The 18,892-nt window shown below is 53.8% G+C and overlaps 2 protein-coding genes across 12 annotated transcripts in view; one reads left to right on the top strand and one right to left on the bottom strand.

Annotated features, from left to right (window-relative positions):
• The first annotated feature begins 117 nt into the window (after positions 1-117).
• Positions 118-10,364, top strand: BACE1 (beta-secretase 1). Of its 5 annotated transcripts, none has more exons than XM_010723737.4 (10): positions 126-566; positions 3,822-3,910; positions 4,438-4,654; positions 4,946-5,083; positions 5,240-5,374; positions 5,711-5,812; positions 5,981-6,130; positions 6,215-6,386; positions 6,497-6,771; positions 10,093-10,364. In XM_010723737.4, the coding sequence occupies exons 1-9, from the start codon at positions 318-320 to the stop codon at positions 6,736-6,738; spliced, it is 1,494 nt and encodes a 497-aa protein (XP_010722039.2). In that variant the 5' UTR covers positions 126-317; the 3' UTR covers positions 6,739-6,771; positions 10,093-10,364. The 5 variants fall into 5 exon arrangements, with proteins under 5 accessions (XP_085065220.1, XP_010722039.2, XP_010722038.2 ...); XM_010723736.2 differs by lacking the exon at positions 10,093-10,364 and adding an exon at positions 8,550-10,062; XM_010723735.2 differs by lacking the exon at positions 10,093-10,364 and adding an exon at positions 7,512-10,062.
• Positions 10,272-18,892, bottom strand: part of RNF214 (ring finger protein 214) — an 8,936-nt gene continuing 315 nt past the window's right edge. The window contains exons 2-15 of one of the 7 annotated variants that reach the window (XM_085209090.1): positions 18,650-18,851; positions 18,359-18,418; positions 17,373-17,513; positions 16,555-16,694; positions 15,600-15,668; positions 14,697-14,793; positions 14,341-14,429; positions 13,811-13,901; positions 13,258-13,356; positions 12,534-12,910; positions 11,898-12,033; positions 11,518-11,625; positions 11,073-11,168; positions 10,272-10,527 (exon numbers count right to left, since the gene is read on the bottom strand). In XM_085209090.1, coding sequence (XP_085065216.1) covers positions 10,462-10,527; positions 11,073-11,168; positions 11,518-11,625; positions 11,898-12,033; positions 12,534-12,910; positions 13,258-13,356; positions 13,811-13,901; positions 14,341-14,429; positions 14,697-14,793; positions 15,600-15,668; positions 16,555-16,694; positions 17,373-17,513; positions 18,359-18,418; positions 18,650-18,851 — 1,771 coding nt within the window. In that variant the 3' untranslated portion in view covers positions 10,272-10,461. Of the gene's footprint in view, positions 11,169-11,517; positions 11,626-11,897; positions 12,034-12,533; positions 12,911-13,257; positions 13,357-13,810; positions 13,902-14,340; positions 14,430-14,696; positions 14,794-15,599; positions 15,669-16,554; positions 16,695-17,372; positions 17,514-18,358; positions 18,419-18,649; positions 18,852-18,892 lie in introns of all 7 variants that reach the window. The other 6 variants (XR_014879665.1, XM_085209088.1, XM_085209091.1 and 3 more) reach the window with 6 other exon arrangements.

Raw genomic sequence — 18,892 nt, 5'->3', positions numbered from 1 at the left:
GAAAAAATGGGGGGCGCCGCCGCGCGTTGCCGTGGCGACGCGACCCCGGGGCTCACCTGGGCCCGGCCCGAGAGCGGGGCGCTGCGAGGCATTGCGGGGCGTTACGGGGCACTGCGGGGCCGGACCGGGATCCGAGCGCTTCCGCCGGCGGGCGGGGCGACGGCAGCGCGGCCGGGCGCAGGGGCGGGGAGCGCCGAGCCGCCATGCCCGCCGCCCCGCTCGGCCCCGCGCCGCCTGCCCGCCCCGGCGCGGCCGCCCGGCCGAGGCGCGGGGCGCTGCGGGCCCGCTAGGGGCGATCCGGGCACGGGGCCGCGGCCATGGCTGCCTCCGCCTGGCCCTGCCTGCTGCTGTGCGTCGGGGCCGCGGCCTTGAGCGCCGGTCCGGCCCCGCCGAGCATCCGCCTGCCGCTGCGGGGAGGATCGGCCCCGCCGCCGGGCGCCAGGGCGAGGAGAGCGCCGGAGGAGGCGGAAAGAAGGAGCGCTTTCGTGGAGATGATCGATAACCTGCGGGGCAAGTCCGGGCAGGGCTACTATGTGGAGATGACGGTGGGCAGCCCCCCGCAGAAGGTGAGGGAGAGGCGCGGGGCTGCGGGGCCGCACCGCCGCGATTCGTCCTGGTGGCTCTGGGGGTCCTCGAGGATCTGCGGGGGGGTCGGCACGGTGTGTGGGTGCGTGCCATCCATAGCAGCACGGGACGGTCAGCCCAGGAGGACCTTGAGGGCCTCCTGAAATGCGTGGAGGTCTGGATTCGTTGGAGCACTGGGCCGGGATCCTGTGCTGCTGCCGCCCACGGTGTAGGTTGGCTCTGCCAAAACTCTGCTGAGCCCACGGTGGTTCTGAAATAGCAGCTGGCTTTGCTGTGTGCACCTCCAACATGATCTGCCTCCTTCCTCGGGTGCCTGGTGGGTATTGCACGGGTGGTGCACTGGAGAGAGCAACCAAAGGTGAGAAGAGAAGCACAGCCAGGGGGGTTCATACAACCACCTTTGCTCACAGTCGACAAAATGTTGCTTGTGGGAGTGGTCTGATAGTGACAGGACAAGGGAGAATGGCTGTAAGCTAAAAGAGGGGAGATGTGGGTTAGCTATGAGGAAGCAATCCTGTTGTCAGAGGGCGGTGAGGCGCTGGCACTGCTGCCCAGAGAGCTGTGGTGCCCCATCCCTGCAGGCACTCCAGGCCAGGTGGGATGGGGCCCTGGGCAGCCTGAGCTGGTGGGGGGCAGCCCTGCCCATGGCCGGGGGTGGCACTGGGTGGGCTCTGAGCTCCCCTCCAACCTGAGCCATTCTATGGCTCCACAAATTCTGTGTCTTGAGGTGGCTTTGTGTTAATTCATGTGTGTTTAGGATGTATTTTTTTGTTCAGGCAGGGTATGTTTATGGGGAAAAAAAAAAAAAAAGGAGATTATTTCTAAAATCTATCTCTAAATGTGATTTCATCATCCAGTCCTGCTGGAGCTTTTGCTTGGAACATGCCATGTGTCACAGCTGCCAAATAATTTCAGTGAGAACCACCTGTTTCCAGGCACTCGTGGATTTCTGAAGCTGTCACCCTTTTGGGAAGCATCTTCCAGCCTTGGAGTGCTTCCAAGTGTGGATGCAGTGTGTGCATATGCATGTGCGTGTGCATGTTTGTGTGCCGGAGCAAAATCCCTCCAGGCATTTTAATGGAATTAAAAGATTCACATGAAAGGCTAAGTTGATGCCCACACAGGAAATTGGGGAGCGTGGCGGGTGTTTATCTGGGAGGATGCGTGCGTCCGCCTCAGAGGTGCACATGCAGCCCAACGTGGTCTCACTGCCAGCCCCTCGCTCTCCTTGGCTTTCACCTTTGTTGTGCTTGAATTTTGGCTGTGAGCTGGGCTGCACTGCGCAGTCACTACCAACAATTAATCGCTCTCGCACCCCCCGGCTCTCAGCGCGCCTGTGCCACTAGCGCTGATTCACCCGGACAGCAGGAGGAGGTGGGAGCAGAGCAGCCCAAGCCAGCACTCTGGGACAGATGGCAGAGGCTCGGTGCCACCGCTGCGTGCTTGTCCCCCCGCGACCCCACAAGCGTGCTGCCAGCCCCGCTCTCGTGTGCAGTGTGGAGGCAGTGCTTCTGCCAAGCGCCCAGAGGGGCTGTCACATCCAGGGAGCTGCAGACGGGCTTCAGAGAGCATCCCTGCCACACATGTCCCAGCCTCACCGCTGCACGTGTCGTGTCCTGGCCTGAGACAAGGGCTGGGCTGTGCCTGGAGGAAGTGGGGCCAATGCACGTGGCAGCAAACTCGAGGCAGCAGAGCGTAGCCTGCAGGGCAGAAACCCCACCCCTGCCTCCCACTGTCACTGGTGCAAAACGCTGCACATGCCACACAAGGAAGAGCCCAGAAGACAGTTCTGGGGCTGTCTGAACGTCCAAGGGCTTGGCGCAGGTCCTGGGCAGCTGCAGGTTTCCTCATCTTCCTAACATGGTTGTTCTTGACAACGTGGCCTCCAGAGCGAGCCTCCTCCCTGCTGCCTGTGTCCTCTCCCTGCAGTGTCAGCTCAGCAGGTATCTCCCCAGGGAAAGCAGTTCTCACCAGGTACCCTGGAGATCAGCAGCAAGGCGGTGTGCAGCAGATGGCTAATGAACGCTCCAGCAGCCACCTTGGGAATGGCAGGGCTGTGGTTGCCTGGGGGAGGCTCTGGGCGCTCCTCTGAGCGAGGCGTGCAGCGGGGTGAGCGTGGTGCTCCACGTCCTACCTGGAGCTGAAGGTCTCCTTGGAGAAAAGCCTGCCTGTGTCGTGGTGTGGAAGATGCAGGACAGCCACCAGGGTCGGTGCAGGAGAGCTGGGCACCAAGGTGGTCCTGGGTAGTAGTTGCCAAGTTTGTGCTGTGTGCAGGGAGCCATTGCCCATAGTTCATTGAAGAAATTCTGCAGGTGGTAGCCAAGCACCAGTGCGATTAGCACAAGCGCATTAGCTTCCTTCCTCCCCGAATCCACAGCTTAAGGCCCACAGCCCTGGTGGATCACTTGTATGGGTGAGCAGCCCTGTGGCTGCACAGCCCTCTGCAACCAGCGGTGTCCCGCCAGGCCCGGCTCCAGCAGGGCAGAGGGGCCACAAGCAGGGCTTGGCCAGTGGCAGGACAGGGCTGGCCCACTCCTAGCCCGGCTGGTGGGGTGCTTGCCAAGCTCTGCCTGCAAGCTGCTAATCCAGGGCAAGGCAGAAATGAATCGGGAGCAGAGCTCAGCATATGGATGGCTGATTAGCGGACGCAGCAATCCACAGCGGCTTGTGTACCATCAGTCCTTCCCACCAGCAAATTAGATTTCCTGGCAAGGGGGACCTGGAGCCCTTGCCTTGCTGCTGCACTCTCCCACACCGGTTGCAGGGGGCTGAGGTCATGCTGTGCTGAGCAGGGCAGGAGAGCTCATGCTGTGTTTGCACAGTGCCAGATGATGTTTGCTTTTTGTGCAACAGCCTGATGTTGCTGACTCCTGCTCCACCATCCCGTCCTTTCTTGCACAACTGCTCTGAGCCATCCTTGTGCACAGCATCAGCAGGCCCCAGCAGCTGCTGGGCTGCAGCCTCCCTGCCCTACCCCTGACTGTCCCATTGCTGCTCCCACAGTCCCACAAGTGTGGCTGGCACACAGCCCTAGCCAGCAGGGCAGAACTAGGCTTACTGCTGAGATGAGGACCCAGACCTGTGGGTCACTGGAGCACACAGCACAGCAGCCACCATGCAGAAAACACAGGGAAAAAGAAAGCATCACTTGCCTGCAGTGCCACACAGACCTTGGTGCACAGTGCAGCTTGGGTTCTACTGCAGTCACAAACATTCGTTGTCTCTTCCTTCTCCAGCTCAATATCCTGGTGGACACTGGGAGCAGTAATTTTGCTGTGGGAGCTGCACCTCACCCCTTTCTCCGGAGATACTACCAGCGGCAGCTGTGAGTATTCTGTGGGGACAGGCGCTGGGGGAAAACAGCACAGCCACTGGTCCTTGTGCCTGTGGCTCACCTCCAGTGATGGTGTGATCTGTCTTGTACTGGGTCTGGCCAGACGTGGCCCTAAGTCCTGGGCTGGCACAGGTAATGCTGCTCAGCCTCAGGTAGGTCTGGATGGCCCCTTGTGCCTGGAGAAGCAGGGGGCCCCTCAGCTGCCGGTCCACCATCCCACAACATTTAAGCAGCCCATATCGTGCTGCTGGCTGTTTTGCATAGCATACAACAGCTGCAGTTATCCCCTGCGTGCCCTATTACAGCCTCAGCCCAGGCTGCAAGGCACTGTCCTTGTGCTTCACTGACCCTTTGTGGGCTCTCCAGCAACCGCACGGGCAGAGAAATGGAGTGTCCTCACACAGCCATGCTGACCCACAGGCTGGGCAGGGCTGTGCACTTGTAATGCTTGCTTATTGTGCATATGCTCTATCATTGTCTCCTCTGCAGTGGTTTTACTCTCTTTGACACCATTCCAGGTCCAGCACCTACCATGACCTGCGGAAGGGTGTGTATGTGCCCTACACCCAGGGCAAGTGGGAAGGGGAACTGGGCACTGACCTTGTCACTATCCCCCACGGCCCCAACGTCACTGTCAGAGCCAACATTGCTGCCATCACGGAGTCAGACAAATTCTTCATCAATGGCTCCAACTGGGAAGGGATCCTGGGGCTGGCCTACGCAGAGATTGCCCGGGTGAGTCCTGATTGTAGCTGGGGGCCCACATCTGCCTGTACTGCATCCAGCTTCTCTCAGCAAACATAGGCATCATGTCCCAGCACAGCACACCTTGCTCAAGGGTAGGAGCTAAATTTTCTCTCTCCGTAGCTCCACACAGTCCCAGTGGGCCCAAATAGGGTGTGCATTTGCACTACTGACCTTGAGCCCTGCCCCAACAGCGTACAGAGCCAGGATTCCTGGGGCACAGAGGGGACATCTGGGTGTCCTCGACTGACACATCCCTGTCCTGCCTCTGCTTTTCTCCAGCCTGACGACAGCCTGGAGCCATTTTTTGATTCCCTGGTGAAGCAGACCCAGGTGCCCAATATCTTCTCCCTCCAGCTTTGTGGGGCAGGCTTCTCATCTAATGAGACGGAGACCTTGGCATCAGTGGGAGGCAGCATGGTGAGTGCTCTGGAGCAAGGAGCCAGCATGGCAGCAGGAGGCTGGGGATTCTCCACGTGGTTTGGGTGTTCCCATGGGCAGAGATGGCCATACAAAAGGTGCCCTGGCTGGAGATGGCAGCATGTGGTATCAGACACTTTTCTGTCCCCACTGCAGATCATTGGTGGCATCGACCGCTCGCTGTATGTGGGTGATATCTGGTACACACCCATCCGGAAGGAGTGGTACTACGAGGTCATCATTGTCAAGCTGGAGGTCAACGGGCAGGACCTGAACATGGACTGCAAAGAGGTGACAGGGGCACCAGGGGGACCTGCCCTGCAAGGGGTTTGCTTTGTTGCTGAAAGCATCTGTCCTTTGGTTATAAAATCACTGAGTGTAGTGAATGCTACAGGCCTTGGTGCCTGGGGATTCAGTGCCTGATTGGTGATGGAGGCTGAGGGCACCAGGCAGCTTGGCCAAGGGTGAAGCTGAGATGAGCGTGAGCTTTGAGTCCATCACAATAGAAAGAAGGGGATGGGCTCAGCCTCAGTAGCTGTGCAGGGGGAGCCAGAGCAGTCAGGTGCTGGCATGGCGGGGAGCAGGGCTGGGATACCCCCAGGTCATTCCTCCTCTCGCTGTTTGCAGTACAACTATGACAAGAGTATCGTGGACAGCGGCACCACCAACCTCAGGCTGCCGAAGAAGGTGTTTGAGGCTGCAGTGAAATCCATCAAAACAGCTTCTTCGGTCAGTGTGGCCCTTGAAACTCATCCATCCATTCCTCCCTTCTGTGGGCACATCCCCAGTGCCAGTGGAGGGCTGTGGGCAGGGTGACTGCCTGTCACCAGCCTGAGTACCTCTGCCCCCTGCATCTCTGCTCACACAGACCCCTCACCTCTCCTTTCCCTCTGGCAGACGGAGAAGTTCCCAGATGGCTTCTGGCTGGGGGAGCAGCTGGTTTGCTGGCAGGTCGGCACCACCCCCTGGCACATCTTCCCTGTTCTGTCCCTCTACCTGATGGGGGAGGCCACCAACCAGTCCTTCCGGATCACCATCCTTCCCCAGGTGAGCGTTGGCCGGGCCAGACCCTGCCCAGCACCGAGCAGGAGGCAGTCTGGGGCAGAGCTGACAGCTCTTCTCTCCATGCAGCAATACCTGCGCCCAGTGGAGGATGTGGCCACCTCTCAGGATGACTGCTACAAGTTCGCCATCTCTCAGTCCTCCACAGGCACTGTCATGGGTGCTGTTATCATGGAAGGTTTCTACGTGGTCTTTGACCGCGCCCGCAAGCGCATTGGCTTTGCTGTCAGTGCCTGCCACGGTAAGGGAGAGAAGGAAGGCAAGAGGGAGAGAAGGCAGGGGGCTACGGGGAAGAGGTGGATGTGCAGTGGTATCTCAGTGACCAGACGCTTGCCTTTAACTTGCCCACAGTGCACGATGAGTTTCGGACAGCCGCAGTGGAGGGGCCCTACCTGCACTCCAACATGGAGGACTGCGGCTACAACATCCCACAGACGGATGAGTCCACCTTGATGACCATTGCTTATGTCATGGCAGCCATCTGCGCCCTGTTCATGCTGCCTCTCTGCCTCATGGTGTTCCAGTGGCGCTGCTTCCGCTGCCTGCGACGGGACCACGATGACTTTGCTGATGACATATCTTTGCTGAAGTGACACCGGAGCGTGGGGGCAGCCCCGGGACTGCAGGTGAGGCAGCAGGGCGAGGTGAGGTAGGTCCTTTCTTTGGAGGCTAGAGCATGGAGATAGGACATCAGCGTAGGGTGCTCACAGAGTCAGCCCAGGTCCTCCTGGCTGCAGGGACCCTGTGCCCTTTGAGTTAATGGGCCAGGAGCAACCCAGTACCAGGAGCAGAATGCCAGCACTGAGGCTCGAGTCCCTGGGTCACCATCACCCAGGGCAGCATTTGCATAGCAGGACAGGAGAGGCAACACCAGCACTGGGGAGCAGGTGGAGATAAGGTCCCAGCAGCAGGTTAGGATCCTCCTCTGTGCTCCAAAGGCTTTGCCCTGGTTCTGACACCAGCCACCCCTTGCTGACTCACAGCAAAATTTCAACGTGTGCTTACAACCTGTCAGGCAGCAGCATGTGCAAGGGCAGCTTGGGAGCCTCAGGCCTCAGCTGCTTGTGTCTAGGATCTACAGATGTAGCTTGGCTGCTATTGGGTGACAGCACAGCAACCCTGTTTCACCTGTAGCCTCTGGTGCAAGTGTCTGCTCTGGCACAAAAATGAGCTGAGCTTTCCCTAGCTATCCTGCCAAGACTTTCCAAACTGATGAGCCATCACCCCATGTCTGTTCCCCTCCCCCCCCAGTGCTGTGTGTCTGCCCTTCTCAGCCTGCACTGTAGGGAAGCTGCTGGCCTAGGCTCTCCACGTAGTGATCTGTGCGTGTGTGCATGTGCGCTGTAGCTGTGCCTTCCCCATGCAGCTCCCCTCCCCGTGACACCTGTGAGCTGGACTCCAGAGAGTGCATCTCCAGAGCCACTGCCCCCAGGCCTGGGCTTGTAGAAAACACCACACAGTGCCAGCCTGAAGCTGTCCTGGAGTGAGAGAAGGCAGAAGTTGGGGGACAGCTGCTCCCATCCTCCTGCTCCCCTGTACATTGCACACTCTTAACATTTGCTGTGGCATTTCCCCTGTCCTCCCGACCTGCCCTTCCACTGCTGCCAGCCCCAGACCTCTCTGCGCCCACCCTGCCTTGCTGCCTCCCAGGACAGGCAGCCATCCTCTCCTGACTCCATTTTTTGACCACCACGTCCCCTTGGGGGACAGGGAACTGCCTCACCTGCGTCCCAGCATCCACAGCGTTTGCTGCTTTGAAGCTGCTGGCTGCTGCCCTCCAGCCCTGGGGACAACAGCCTCTGCTCCAGAACACGGGGGTTCTCTTCCCTGTGCTTCACGGCCCCTTGGACTGAATGGGAACAAAGGAAGGAGCTTTCCCTGCAGCCTGGAACAAGCAGAAACTGCGTGCCAGGAGAGAGCTTGCCCGTTCCCCAGCCTGCTCGCCTGTTTGAAAGCCATAGGGCAGCCAGCGCCGGCTCGGCGGCCCCCACCTGCAGCTGCTGCCTCACCTCAGCAGCCAGTGCACCCGGCTGCAGACACGCTCGGACCTGGGCTCCTGCCCCCAAGGCAAGAGACACCCTGGCAGCACGAGGGAAAGGAGGTGTCTGTGGGGACTGCAGCATTTCTTGTTTTTCTAAACACATGGTTGTATTTATTGTTTTGTTGGGTTTTTTTTACAATGCAACTCACTGTTAGTACAGCTGCGCAGAATCAGTGTGTATATAGCAGGTCCCGCACTGCACACAGGTGTACAAATAATGGTCTGCCCCTCACCTGTACAATATATACATATAGATATATTTTTAATTCTAGCTCTGAAAGCCACTGTTCCAAACCCAATATTAGGGGGTTTTATCCTGTTTCGTTGTGTTGTTTTTTTAAATATTTTTAGCCCTCTGCTCAGTCCTAGGGCCCCGGCCATCACCCGAGCCCAGGGCTTCCTCAGCAGCGGCATGCCTAGATGGAAGCACTTTATGGATCGTGGAGTGATCTGGAGTTGGTGTCAGAGGAGGTATTGCGTGTCAGTGACCCGGTGACAATGATGGAGGGATGCAGGCAGAGGGCACAGCTGGATCACAGAGTGGTGGTTCACAAACAAAAGGATACGTGTCAGAGGAGGCGGTTTTGCCCTCACTCTGTTCATACAGCAAAAGGAAGATTTCATGGTGTGCAAGAGCAACCTTTCTCTTTTGTACTCCCCTGCATCACAGCTCACCCTGCCGCAAGAGGAGGGTGCCGCTGTGGTCACCTCCCATCCCCAGAGCACGTGCTCTTGAGCTTGCTGACAGTTGATAATGCTCTGTTTCCTTAATTCTCTGCCTCAGACTTGGACACGAAAGTGCTTTGTTCTGAACACTGAGCTTCACTAATGAAAAAGGCAGCACTCCTCCACAAGTGAAAATCAGAGCTACCTGCAGTGCTAGGGCCTGGGCAGAGCTAAGGCACCAGTTCAAGTGGATACTGGCTGGAGCATTACAAGCCTCCAGTGACCACTAACATAAAGCTCATTAACAAAATCCTGCAGTTAAAGATTGCTTTGAAAAAGCTGTGAGGGAGCCAGAGAAGCAGGAGGAAACACAGGGTAGGAGATCAGAAGAGAGGCAAGCCAATCACAGCACCAGGCAATGCCCCACCAGCCCATCACATGCACCCCTGCACCATCCCACTTAACTACTGTATTGGGAAATAGCATCCAGTTCCCATGCTGTGCTCCAAAACTCATCCAGCAATTCAACTCCAGTGCAAGGTTATGCAATTGCAGAGTGCACACAGACCTCCACACCCTCGTGCCTGCCCAGGACCTTCCCCAGGATCCCAGAGACTCTGTTGTGGACCACTGCCTTAAAACATGCTGACAAGCGTGTGTGTGCGTGTAGAAAGATTCAGACTGTGGCCAAATTCAGGCACACTGTACCCCGGCAGCACTTGCACTGACCAACCCCAAAGCAAAGGTGCTTCTAGCAGTGCTGAATTTGTGCCACAGACTGAAAAAAGAAAAAAAAAAAAGAAAAAAGAAAAAAAAAAAGAAAAAAACCTACAGAATAAGTACAAGATTTTAAGTGGTGCTGAGCACCTTGTAATCTCATTGAAATCCACGGAGAAAGGGTTGGTGCATCAGCCCGGGCTTTAGGAGAAAGTACAGGAGAGGGGATACGAGGAACTGCAACAAGTTGGTTATCCCGAGCTGCAGTGCAGCCAAATTTGTTTGCTCCCCCAGTGCTCCCTCCCCAGGACCCAAAACTACAACAGGAAACACCAGGAGAAAGCGTGTGCAGAACTCTGCCCAGAGGGAGGAGGGATGGGGATGGCTACGGCAGGCTGTCGCTATAGACTCCGGTACTCTGTAACCTATTGTCTGTGTGAGAACAATGAATGTTAACACAGTAAATTATTACATTAAAGAAAAAAAACAAAAAGCTTTTCATCTGCAATCTGTTCATTGCTAGGAGGGGAACTACTCAGAGCATGCACAAGGAGCAGCAGACGGATGTGGCACGGCAGGGGATTGCTGGGGCAGATGAGACATCTCATCGAGGGGAGCGGAGTCCAGGCAGGCAGGTTATGCTTTAACACACGTTGGAAAGGAAGCCAGCAAGGCTACAAACTAATAAGGAGCAGCACCAAATCACTGCATAATATACACACTTTATTTATGAATTTGTATGTATACAGACTTTCTATACACACATTACCTATATAATAAAAATGTACATGTGTATACATGGTCGTATAAATATAGAACTGTAGAAATCTTAGAACTGATCCTGTCTATTCACAGCAACTCCTCCCGTGGGACCACTTTGTTCGAGTAGCCGTCATTTGAGACTTGGACAAAAGGGGCAAGTGTCATTTGTGTTGGTTTGTGCCCAGAATTTGATGCACTGGAAGAAAGAGAATTAGTCAAGAGCCACTGGCACAACTCAAAGGTGCTGTGAATGTAGCGTGGCGTTACTTTTCCAGAAGCGATGGCAAAGGGCATCCATGTTATGGAATGGCTTATTTGCTCCTTAGGAACAGCTCAGTCAAAAGGTCACTGGGACTGGGGAGCCCTTTTCAACCGAGCTCCTGTACACAGGCCTGCAGTGCTCCAGGTGAGAGTGCAAGCTTCCTCCATCACCCTGTATTCTATAACCTCCCAGACTCTCCTCCTCCAGGAATGCAAAAGGCCAAGATTTAACCCTCCTAAAAATGAGCACAAGCTCCAAGGCCTTGTTCTTAAAGCCACCAGAAATGGCCACTCAGGGTAGCCCAGCTAAGAGCAGGGAGAAGTGACAGGACACAGAAGTCGATTGATCATACCTTTCTCCTGGCAAAGTCTCCATACAACAGGAACTCACTACATACGCTCAGGGACCCAGGAAAGGAATCTGCACTGGGAACCATAATTAGGGAACACAGAAGACGTACGTAGCAAGGAAGGACTTACCTCCTTGTGCAGCACATGCGAGCAGGCCATGGGATGAAGGTCGCTGGGCTGTACAAGCTTCTGGCACATGAGACATAGCTTACAGGCAGCTGGGGTCTGGGTCGAGCAGCAAGGGAACACAAAGCAGACAGTCAAACTACACAGATACACCCGCACATATTCAGTGTTGCAGCTACTGGTCTTGCCAGGGGCCCCAGTTTGCCCCGTTCTTCCCTCTGCATACCAATCCCGCAGCATTTTCTCTCCCACTCTGATGCAGAGCACAGAAGAACCCATGCTTCTAACCCTTCCCTTCTAACCCACCACCCTGAGTAGCTATGCGAGGAGAAAGAGAGCTCCCTGCTTCACGGGCTCATCCCTTTGGCCACTTCTCAGAAGGGCTCCCTCTCCAGCTGGCTTTCCCTGGAGATGGTGAAGTGCACTCAGGAAAACCACAAAATCTTACATGTGATGCTGTTCCAGGGTAAGCTACCTGGGCTGGGGGCAGGAACATTGGTGTGCTGATCTGAGGCAGCGGAGCAGAAAACATGGGTGCCCTGATTCGACTGAGAGGCTGTGGGAAAGCAAACAAGACATATCAGAAACGTGCAGAAGTAAAGGACGGCTGTGCTACTCTAAGTTACCTTTGGGAAAAATTGCTCCCCTGGCATATATACAACCCAAGCTTGAGCTCTGTGTGGTCCCACCAGTGGGCCCCATTCAGCTCAGTCTGCAGGGAGCCAGGGAACAGGAGCTGCTCGCTCCTCTCTGCCACCCAGGCTCCCTTTCCCTGCAGCCGCCCACCAGGAGCTGGCATGGCCCCCAGCACCATCCCAAGAATCCTACCTGAGCCCCAGCTGCTGCCCGCTCCTGCTGCTCCGCGAGCTTGGCTGCCACCAGCTGGTTCAGCTCCTCCATAGTCAGACCCGCCATTGTCCTCCGAGCTGTCTTGATCTGCTGCAGGATGTTGGTGAGCTGGGCCCTGCAGAACAGAAGCTTGCTAAGAGCTCCCACCCGCCACCAGTGAGCCAAGCAGCCTCCCCAGAAGGGACCCCTCCATCAAAAGACCTGCAACAGTGCTCCATGCGAGACAGCCACCCCAGCACCAGGGGAAGGCTGTGTCACAGCAGAGGAATATGTGCTCTCAATCATCCAAATGAGATGCATCACATGCTGAGCTTCTGTCCCTAAAACAGCAGGAAGTGAGGGAAATCCCAGCTGGAGCAAGAGACAGTGCCCACCTGGTGCAGCACCTCAGTAGAGGAAGGCAGAACTCTCGGCTGCTTTCAGGTGTCAGTGCTGTTTTTAAACTAAAGCTCCAAATCTTTCTTACTGACAGAGAGCACCCACCCCTTGTCTTCAGACTTCCCTTACGTTTCTCAAGACCTCCTAAGCTCCAGACAAGCTTCACTTCCCCTTATCCCAGCTCACACCTCACCCACACGTTTTCATTCCCAGGGAAGAACACCATGAGACACTTACTTGTTGCACTGGGGAAATCGAGTCAACAACTTCTCCAGCAGCTTCTCCAGCTTATCTGCTGGCTGTGACCTGTGAAACTCCGGAGTGACCTTAACTCCTCCCAGGCCTGGTGGAGGAGGGATGGAGGCTGCAGGAGTCATGTGAGGACTGTGTGTGCCAATAAGCGATGCCACGACGGGGCTGTTTCTTCCTTGGGATGCAGGCAGCGGTGGAGAAGGCTGGTTGGGTCTGGAGATCGCAGGGTTAAGGAGAGGAAAGGAGAGTGCCCGAGGATCAGCACTTGGCATGACCATGGGAACAGGAACTGGTCCTATGGGAAATGGGAGCCTGGGAGTAAGGGATGGATTGGGCTGGAATGCCGTCAGCATGAAATCTGTCTGAGAAAGAAAAACGGGGGGGGGAAAGAAAAGGCTGGTTAGAGTAAGACCATCTCAAAACACAGCTGAGCATCTTCCTCCCCAACCAGACAGAAGCTGAACTGAGCCACAGCTGCTGGCCATTACACTTTTCGTGAGGGCCATGCAGCCCATTCTCATCAGGGGCAGCAGGTGAGCCCAGACAACTGCCTCAAAGGACAAGCAGAGAACTCCAAAAAGTATAATCCTACAGAGTCTCCTTTTATGGACTTAGCACAGACATTGCCAGTCACAAGCCAGCAAGCAGGCTATTCCCAGAGCCTCACAGCAATCAAAGCTTGTATTTGTAAGACTGGAGAGGCACTCACTTCTGAGGGTGGAGGTGGCAGTGTTGGGGTTGGGATCTGTGGGAGGCTGCTCAGCTTCGTTCCATTTCTCACCATCTGAATGTGGTCATTGAACTGATCCTAAAAGAGAGAAAAGAAAACAGGCATGTTTATCAAAGCCTCCATTTAAGGAATTTTGGGGCTCTGAATGCCTAGAACAGGCAAATTCCCCTGGCACTGTTGCCTCAACAAAGCACTCAGCCCCAGAATAGTTGCAGGCGCCAAAGCAGACATGGCTTGGTTTTGCAGGACTGAAGAGAATGAGAAAGGACCTGGAAGGAGAAAGAGAGTAACTGCCTCTTTTATTAACCCAACACATTGTTTTTGTTCCACGTGGCTTATCCACATTCACGAGTCTGGATACAGGCAGAGCTCTGCAGCTGTTCACAAATGCTGACTGGCTGTGCTATGCTTTGGGACACAAACCTCTTTCCTGGATCTTACTCTTCTCCCAAAGAGAGCTGCAACTAAGCATGTGAAGTAGCACTGATGGGAACCACACACTCAAGCTGGGAGCTGTCTGACAGGAACTTACTCGGACACTTTCCTTGGTCATTCGTATCCTGTTCAGCCTCATCTCCCACTCCTGCTTTGGCCTCATGGTCTCCAGTGTTGGTGGTGCAGACCTGCAAGAACAATTTAACATTCCCCCTTGCAAGCATGCTGTCACTGGCAGCAAAGCAGGAGAAGCTGGAAGCAACTAACTCCCCAAATCCTTCTGCTTTCTCCTAACAAGGGTCCCCTCTTCTGGCTGGGGAGGAAAAAAAAGCTCAAACCCAGGGGAGGAACCCTACAATAGTGCATGGTGCTACCACAGTACAGACTGATCTGATGCACACAGACAAACACTACAGTCAATACTGTGCCTACACAACAGATGAGCACTAACAGGAAATATGTAAGCACAGCCAAACAACTCCATCCCGTGACATTACTGAATCACATTAGATGAATAAAGGAAACTGAACCACTCCAGTCAAACTGTCAGAGTAAGCAGAGGAAGAGGAGTTAGGCACATAGGTACATTCAAATTAGCCTTTCATTTCTGAGGCTACAGGGACTTACTTGAGGTAGGTGAGGTGCAGCTCTGCTTCTTTTTCTGCTTCTTCTAGTTTCAACACCAGCAGCTCCTTTCGGCTCTCCAGGGACAGGATCTAGCACAGAGGGGCCCCACAAGAAAGCAGTTTCTGTATGCCCTCATTTCCTGCTGCAATACCACGACTGTGATCTCTTCACTAAGCACCACACTGCATGCACTGGGGCATCAATCCCAACTACTGTTTACTGCACTGACATCTGCTTAACCCTTTTCTTGCCCTCGTGCTCAGCTGCTCTTAATTTCACTGAATCTGTCATTAATGATCCAGAATCTCAAAAAGAAACCTGCAAACCAGTTGAAGAGGAAGAAGTCACCTACTAACCTCTGCTTTCCAGGCCCGTTCTGTCTCCTCGAGGATGTTCCTGTTGATTTCATTGTGCTGGTTCTTCAGCTTATCTAGCTCCATCTCCCATAGCTGCCTGCAGACAGAAACAGAACAAGTCTGCTTCAGCACTGGAATCACTTGAAAGCAGAGATCTGATAAACTCCCACAAAGCCAACTGATCCCTGCAACTCTTGATGGAGTGGAACTGTGGAGTATTGGCAGCTTCCAGACCATGACACCAGTCACATTTCCCAAGGCTGTGTGAGTCAGAATCCCAGGAGTGAGCTGTTGCAGAGCATGCAAACAAATACTGTGCAAACACAAGTATACAGCTTAGCAAAGAGGGGAGGAAAAAACTCCCTTCAGCAAAATTCTGGCCAGCTCCAGGGAACAGTGCACAGTTCTGGGAAGCAACCTGAACCAATGCATAGATGAAAGTCACTCTAGTCCTGAAGAAGTAGGAAGATGGCCCTTTCCACCTGTGAGGGGGTTTGGAACTTCTCTGTGCAGCACTAAAATACCTGAAATGTGTCCAGGTTTAAAGTAGCTGGGCAGTTGTAGGAAACAGCACAAAGAAATAGATTTGCCTGATTTTTGGGGAAGCTGAAATTCAGTCAGAAGTAGCAGCTACAAGCTGAGTCAATCCATTAGGCATAAATTCCAATCTCATGGGATCTTTATGCCACGAGTATCAAGGAGTCTTCTTGAGACCAGGATCAAAGAGGATTTAATCCAGAGGCTGTGAGCACAAACCTGCTGGAGGGGGAGATTAAACCTCTAGAATACATAACTGGACAGCACTGTCAGACCACCACCTCCAGCCTCCCATAAGGCACTCCAAGACAAAATGACCAGTACAAGAATGTTCAACATTAATCTGATAACAGATAAGAGCCTTACTTTTCATCAGACTGCTCTGCAATCAGAGAAGCAATCTTGTTTTCCTTCTCCTCCTGCTCCTTCAGCAACCTGCACAAGAATAAAGAACAGATGGAATCACCTACTGCAAAGGTGTTAGCACACAGCCACTAGTGCTGCACTTCTCATCTTTACACTGTGTATTTGCACAGCTGTGTGCTCAATGTCACAACACACTCTGAAGACCAAACTACACGTTACATGTTTGAAAGCAACCACTGCCATCCTCAAGAGCAAAAATTTTGCTGTATCACAACAGTGAGCAAAGACTGTGGCTTTTATCCAGGATCCACAGGGAACTGTGCCTCTCTGACATTGCAACAGTTCATTCAGGGGGAAAGGAGCTGAGTTCTGGGAGTCATTACTAAAGCAGCTTATGTAGAAATGTCACTGAGCCCTCAAATTAAAAAGCCAGATCTCTGAGACATCACAGAACAGCTCCATAAAACTGCCAATTCACCATTCAAAGGAACCTGAAGCTCTCTGCCTGCATCAGAACCCCTCTGAATCTAGTATGATTCTTTGCACAGAGCATGCTGCCTACCTTAAAGCAAAGCATGACTGATGCAGAGCATTTCAAACCATTAGGCACAGGTAAGCTATTTGAGCAATACATTTACAAGAAAACAGGAATTTTACAACAGGAAACAAGACACTGCCACTGCCAATGAACTGTCCTGCCTTCTGCTGAAAGGCTCTGCATTCTGAAAGGCAGAACACAGAGCACAGCAGAACTGCCAAATTCTGTCTGCACATACACCTAACAGGTAAAACAACCACATCCTGCTCAAAATTTCTTTTGGGGAATCATGTTTGCATGCTCACAAAAACACATGCTGCTTCCAAAGGTTGAAAGTGATCCTCTTTTACTTAGTCAGGTACACACCAAAGTTATGCTTTCCTTCCTAAAAACAGACTTGCTTGTTCATACCAGTACCTTCTGCCTTTCTCGCAGAGTTTCTCTATTTCTGCTTTCAGATCCTGCTCTTTCTGCAGGAATTCTTTCTTCTCTTTCTCCATCTTCTTCTTTGTCTCTTCCCGCTTGATCGTAACAGCCTGAATTGCTTTCAGAATCTCCTATAGTAGCATAAGCATTACCCAAGTCAAGAGCAAAATCCTCAAGAAATGGCTTTTGCCATTTATAAAGCCATTATTTTCTTAACAAACTTGGAGAGATTATAAGATTACAGACATCAAAATCTTTCTTTTTAGTTCATAGAGCTTATTATAAGGCAACTCAGGAGACAGACAGAAGGTCAGAACTACAGGTTCCTGTCTCCTTATGAGGACTAGTTTTAGCTGATGAGCCCCCCATGACTCCTTTTGTGTTAATCTGAGCCCCACAGAGCTAGCTGTGAATCACTCATTCAAGCTAGGGACCCATTGGCAACAACTAGAGACATCTAAATAATGGCACGGAGATGCTCACTTCACACCACTCTCCCCACCAGTTTCCATGTGGAAAAACTCCTGCATGTGTTAAAGAGATGTTGGTAAGACCACCAGACATGCATGCAAGATGCTTCACAGTTCTAAACTGCTCAACACCCAGATCTGAGCAGGAGTCAATCCTTAATGCTGTAAAATACACTTTCAATACAAGGGGAGAACTGCCATGCTGTGTGTCGCTGCCACTTCTTACGATGCTTTGCACCTCACTGTGCCCCTCAGCACAGGCCCAAATCAACCCACCTCAACCACATAACTGGCAGGGCTAAATGGGCAGATAGACAGAAAGTAGACTTTGCTAATTACCTGGTGGTTCTTCATCTCTTCTTCCCTCCGCTGCTGGAGCTGTTTGAGCTGCACCTGCAGCTGGTTCTCCACTTGCCGCTGTTTGTCCAACACCTCCTGGTACCGTTCCTTTAACAAAGCTCTCTCAGACATCATTTTGTCCTGCAGCAGAGAGCAGAAATTCAAGGAGAACCTTTCCCCTCCATCACACCACAGAGAGTGTGGACACAAAAAGGAAAAGTCAGCAGAACAGCATATAGAAGCCCAGCAGATGCCAAGCAGATGCTTAATCTGTGCAGAACCACGGCTCAGTGACTCCCACCATCAAAGCTCACACTCTGTAGGTCAGAGAAGATGAATGGCAGCGCTGCCCGAAGCTGCAGCCAGAGCTGCATTTCCTCTTCTAAAGAGAACAGCTCAAGAAGCCAAAGCTGGTATTTAAAAGGGGAAAAAAACATCCTGTGGAAAGTGCAGGGGAGGCAGCACCAGGATGCCTAATGCCAGGAACAACTCTGCTTCCAGCTACCTCCTCTATACTGCTACAATTTCACCACAGGACATTCTGAGAGCAATTTCAAATGGCCTGGGATGCCTTGATAGGCAAATTAGTGAAAACACAGTGAGCGGTGGAGGGAAATGTTTTTGATGGTTTCCTTTTTATTTTTTAAATAAACAAGATATTTATTAAGAAACAGGAGTGTTCCACTTAATGCAGAGTCAGAAACAGACCAAGATTCACATCCTGTATTCACCGAATTACCAAGATGATCTTTCTTGCTCATACATAAGACATATTAGAGCTACCAGGTCCCACAGATGCTACCCCCGCCACCACTACTTGGCAGCCTTTCAGAACTCAGGTCATGCTGCTGACTGCTGAAGCCCCACAAGAACTTGCTGAGCACCCACAAGTTCCCAGAGCTGCAAGGTACAAATCGCCCCCTGCAGCCACACTGTGGGAGCAGGAGCAGCAGAACCCCGACCTACCACAGGGCTTCAGTACCCACCAGGTTCTTCTCAATGTCCTGATCCGTGTTCACATCCGTGTCGGCCGTTTTGAAGTCAGTCTGTAAAGGGCGACGGCTCCCATCAGACCCCCCCCCCAAACACCCCGACCTCCCCCCAGTCACTTCCAGCGCCGGAGGCATCCCAAAGCAACGGCTCAGACCCGTGAGGGGTCGCTCCCCGCCAACACATCGCTTCACTCCTTCACTTACACAGCCGCCTCGGGAGCCCCTCACCGCCAACCCACGTTACACCCCCGGCCCCGGAGCTTCTCCCCGCCGCCCCGCGCCCACCTGCACCGCGATGTTCTGCGAGGGTTTCGCGCTCGCCTCCTCCGCCTCGTTCTCCTCCGCCGCCCCCTCGCTCTGCCCCGCGGCCTCCGCGCCGCCGCCCGGCCCGCGCTCCCCCTCGCCTCCCGCCGCCTCACCGGGGAGGGCCGCGGGCTCCGCCTCTCCACCAGGCGCCGCCTCGCCGGGGCTCTCCGGGGCGGAGAGGCTGTGCGAAACAAACAGGTCACCCGCCGCCGTAGCCGCGAC

This window comes from Meleagris gallopavo, chromosome 26 (assembly GCF_905368555.1).
Source record: "Meleagris gallopavo chromosome 26, MGAL_WU_HG_1.1, whole genome shotgun sequence".
Lineage (NCBI taxonomy): Eukaryota > Metazoa > Chordata > Aves > Galliformes > Phasianidae > Meleagris > Meleagris gallopavo.
Note: the sequence above shows the minus strand (reverse complement) of the source record. Positions and strands in the feature narration are given on the sequence as shown.

Coding starts and splice junctions, on each gene's coding strand:
- BACE1 (XM_010723737.4), top strand. CDS start 318: ATGGCTGCCTCCGCCTGGCCCTGCCTGCTGCTGTGCGTCGGGGCCGCG. Junction 5,375..5,710: donor TGAACATGGACTGCAAAGAG/GTGACAGGGGCA, acceptor CGCTGTTTGCAG/TACAACTATGACAAGAGTAT. Junction 5,813..5,980: donor CCATCAAAACAGCTTCTTCG/GTCAGTGTGGCC, acceptor TCCCTCTGGCAG/ACGGAGAAGTTCCCAGATGG.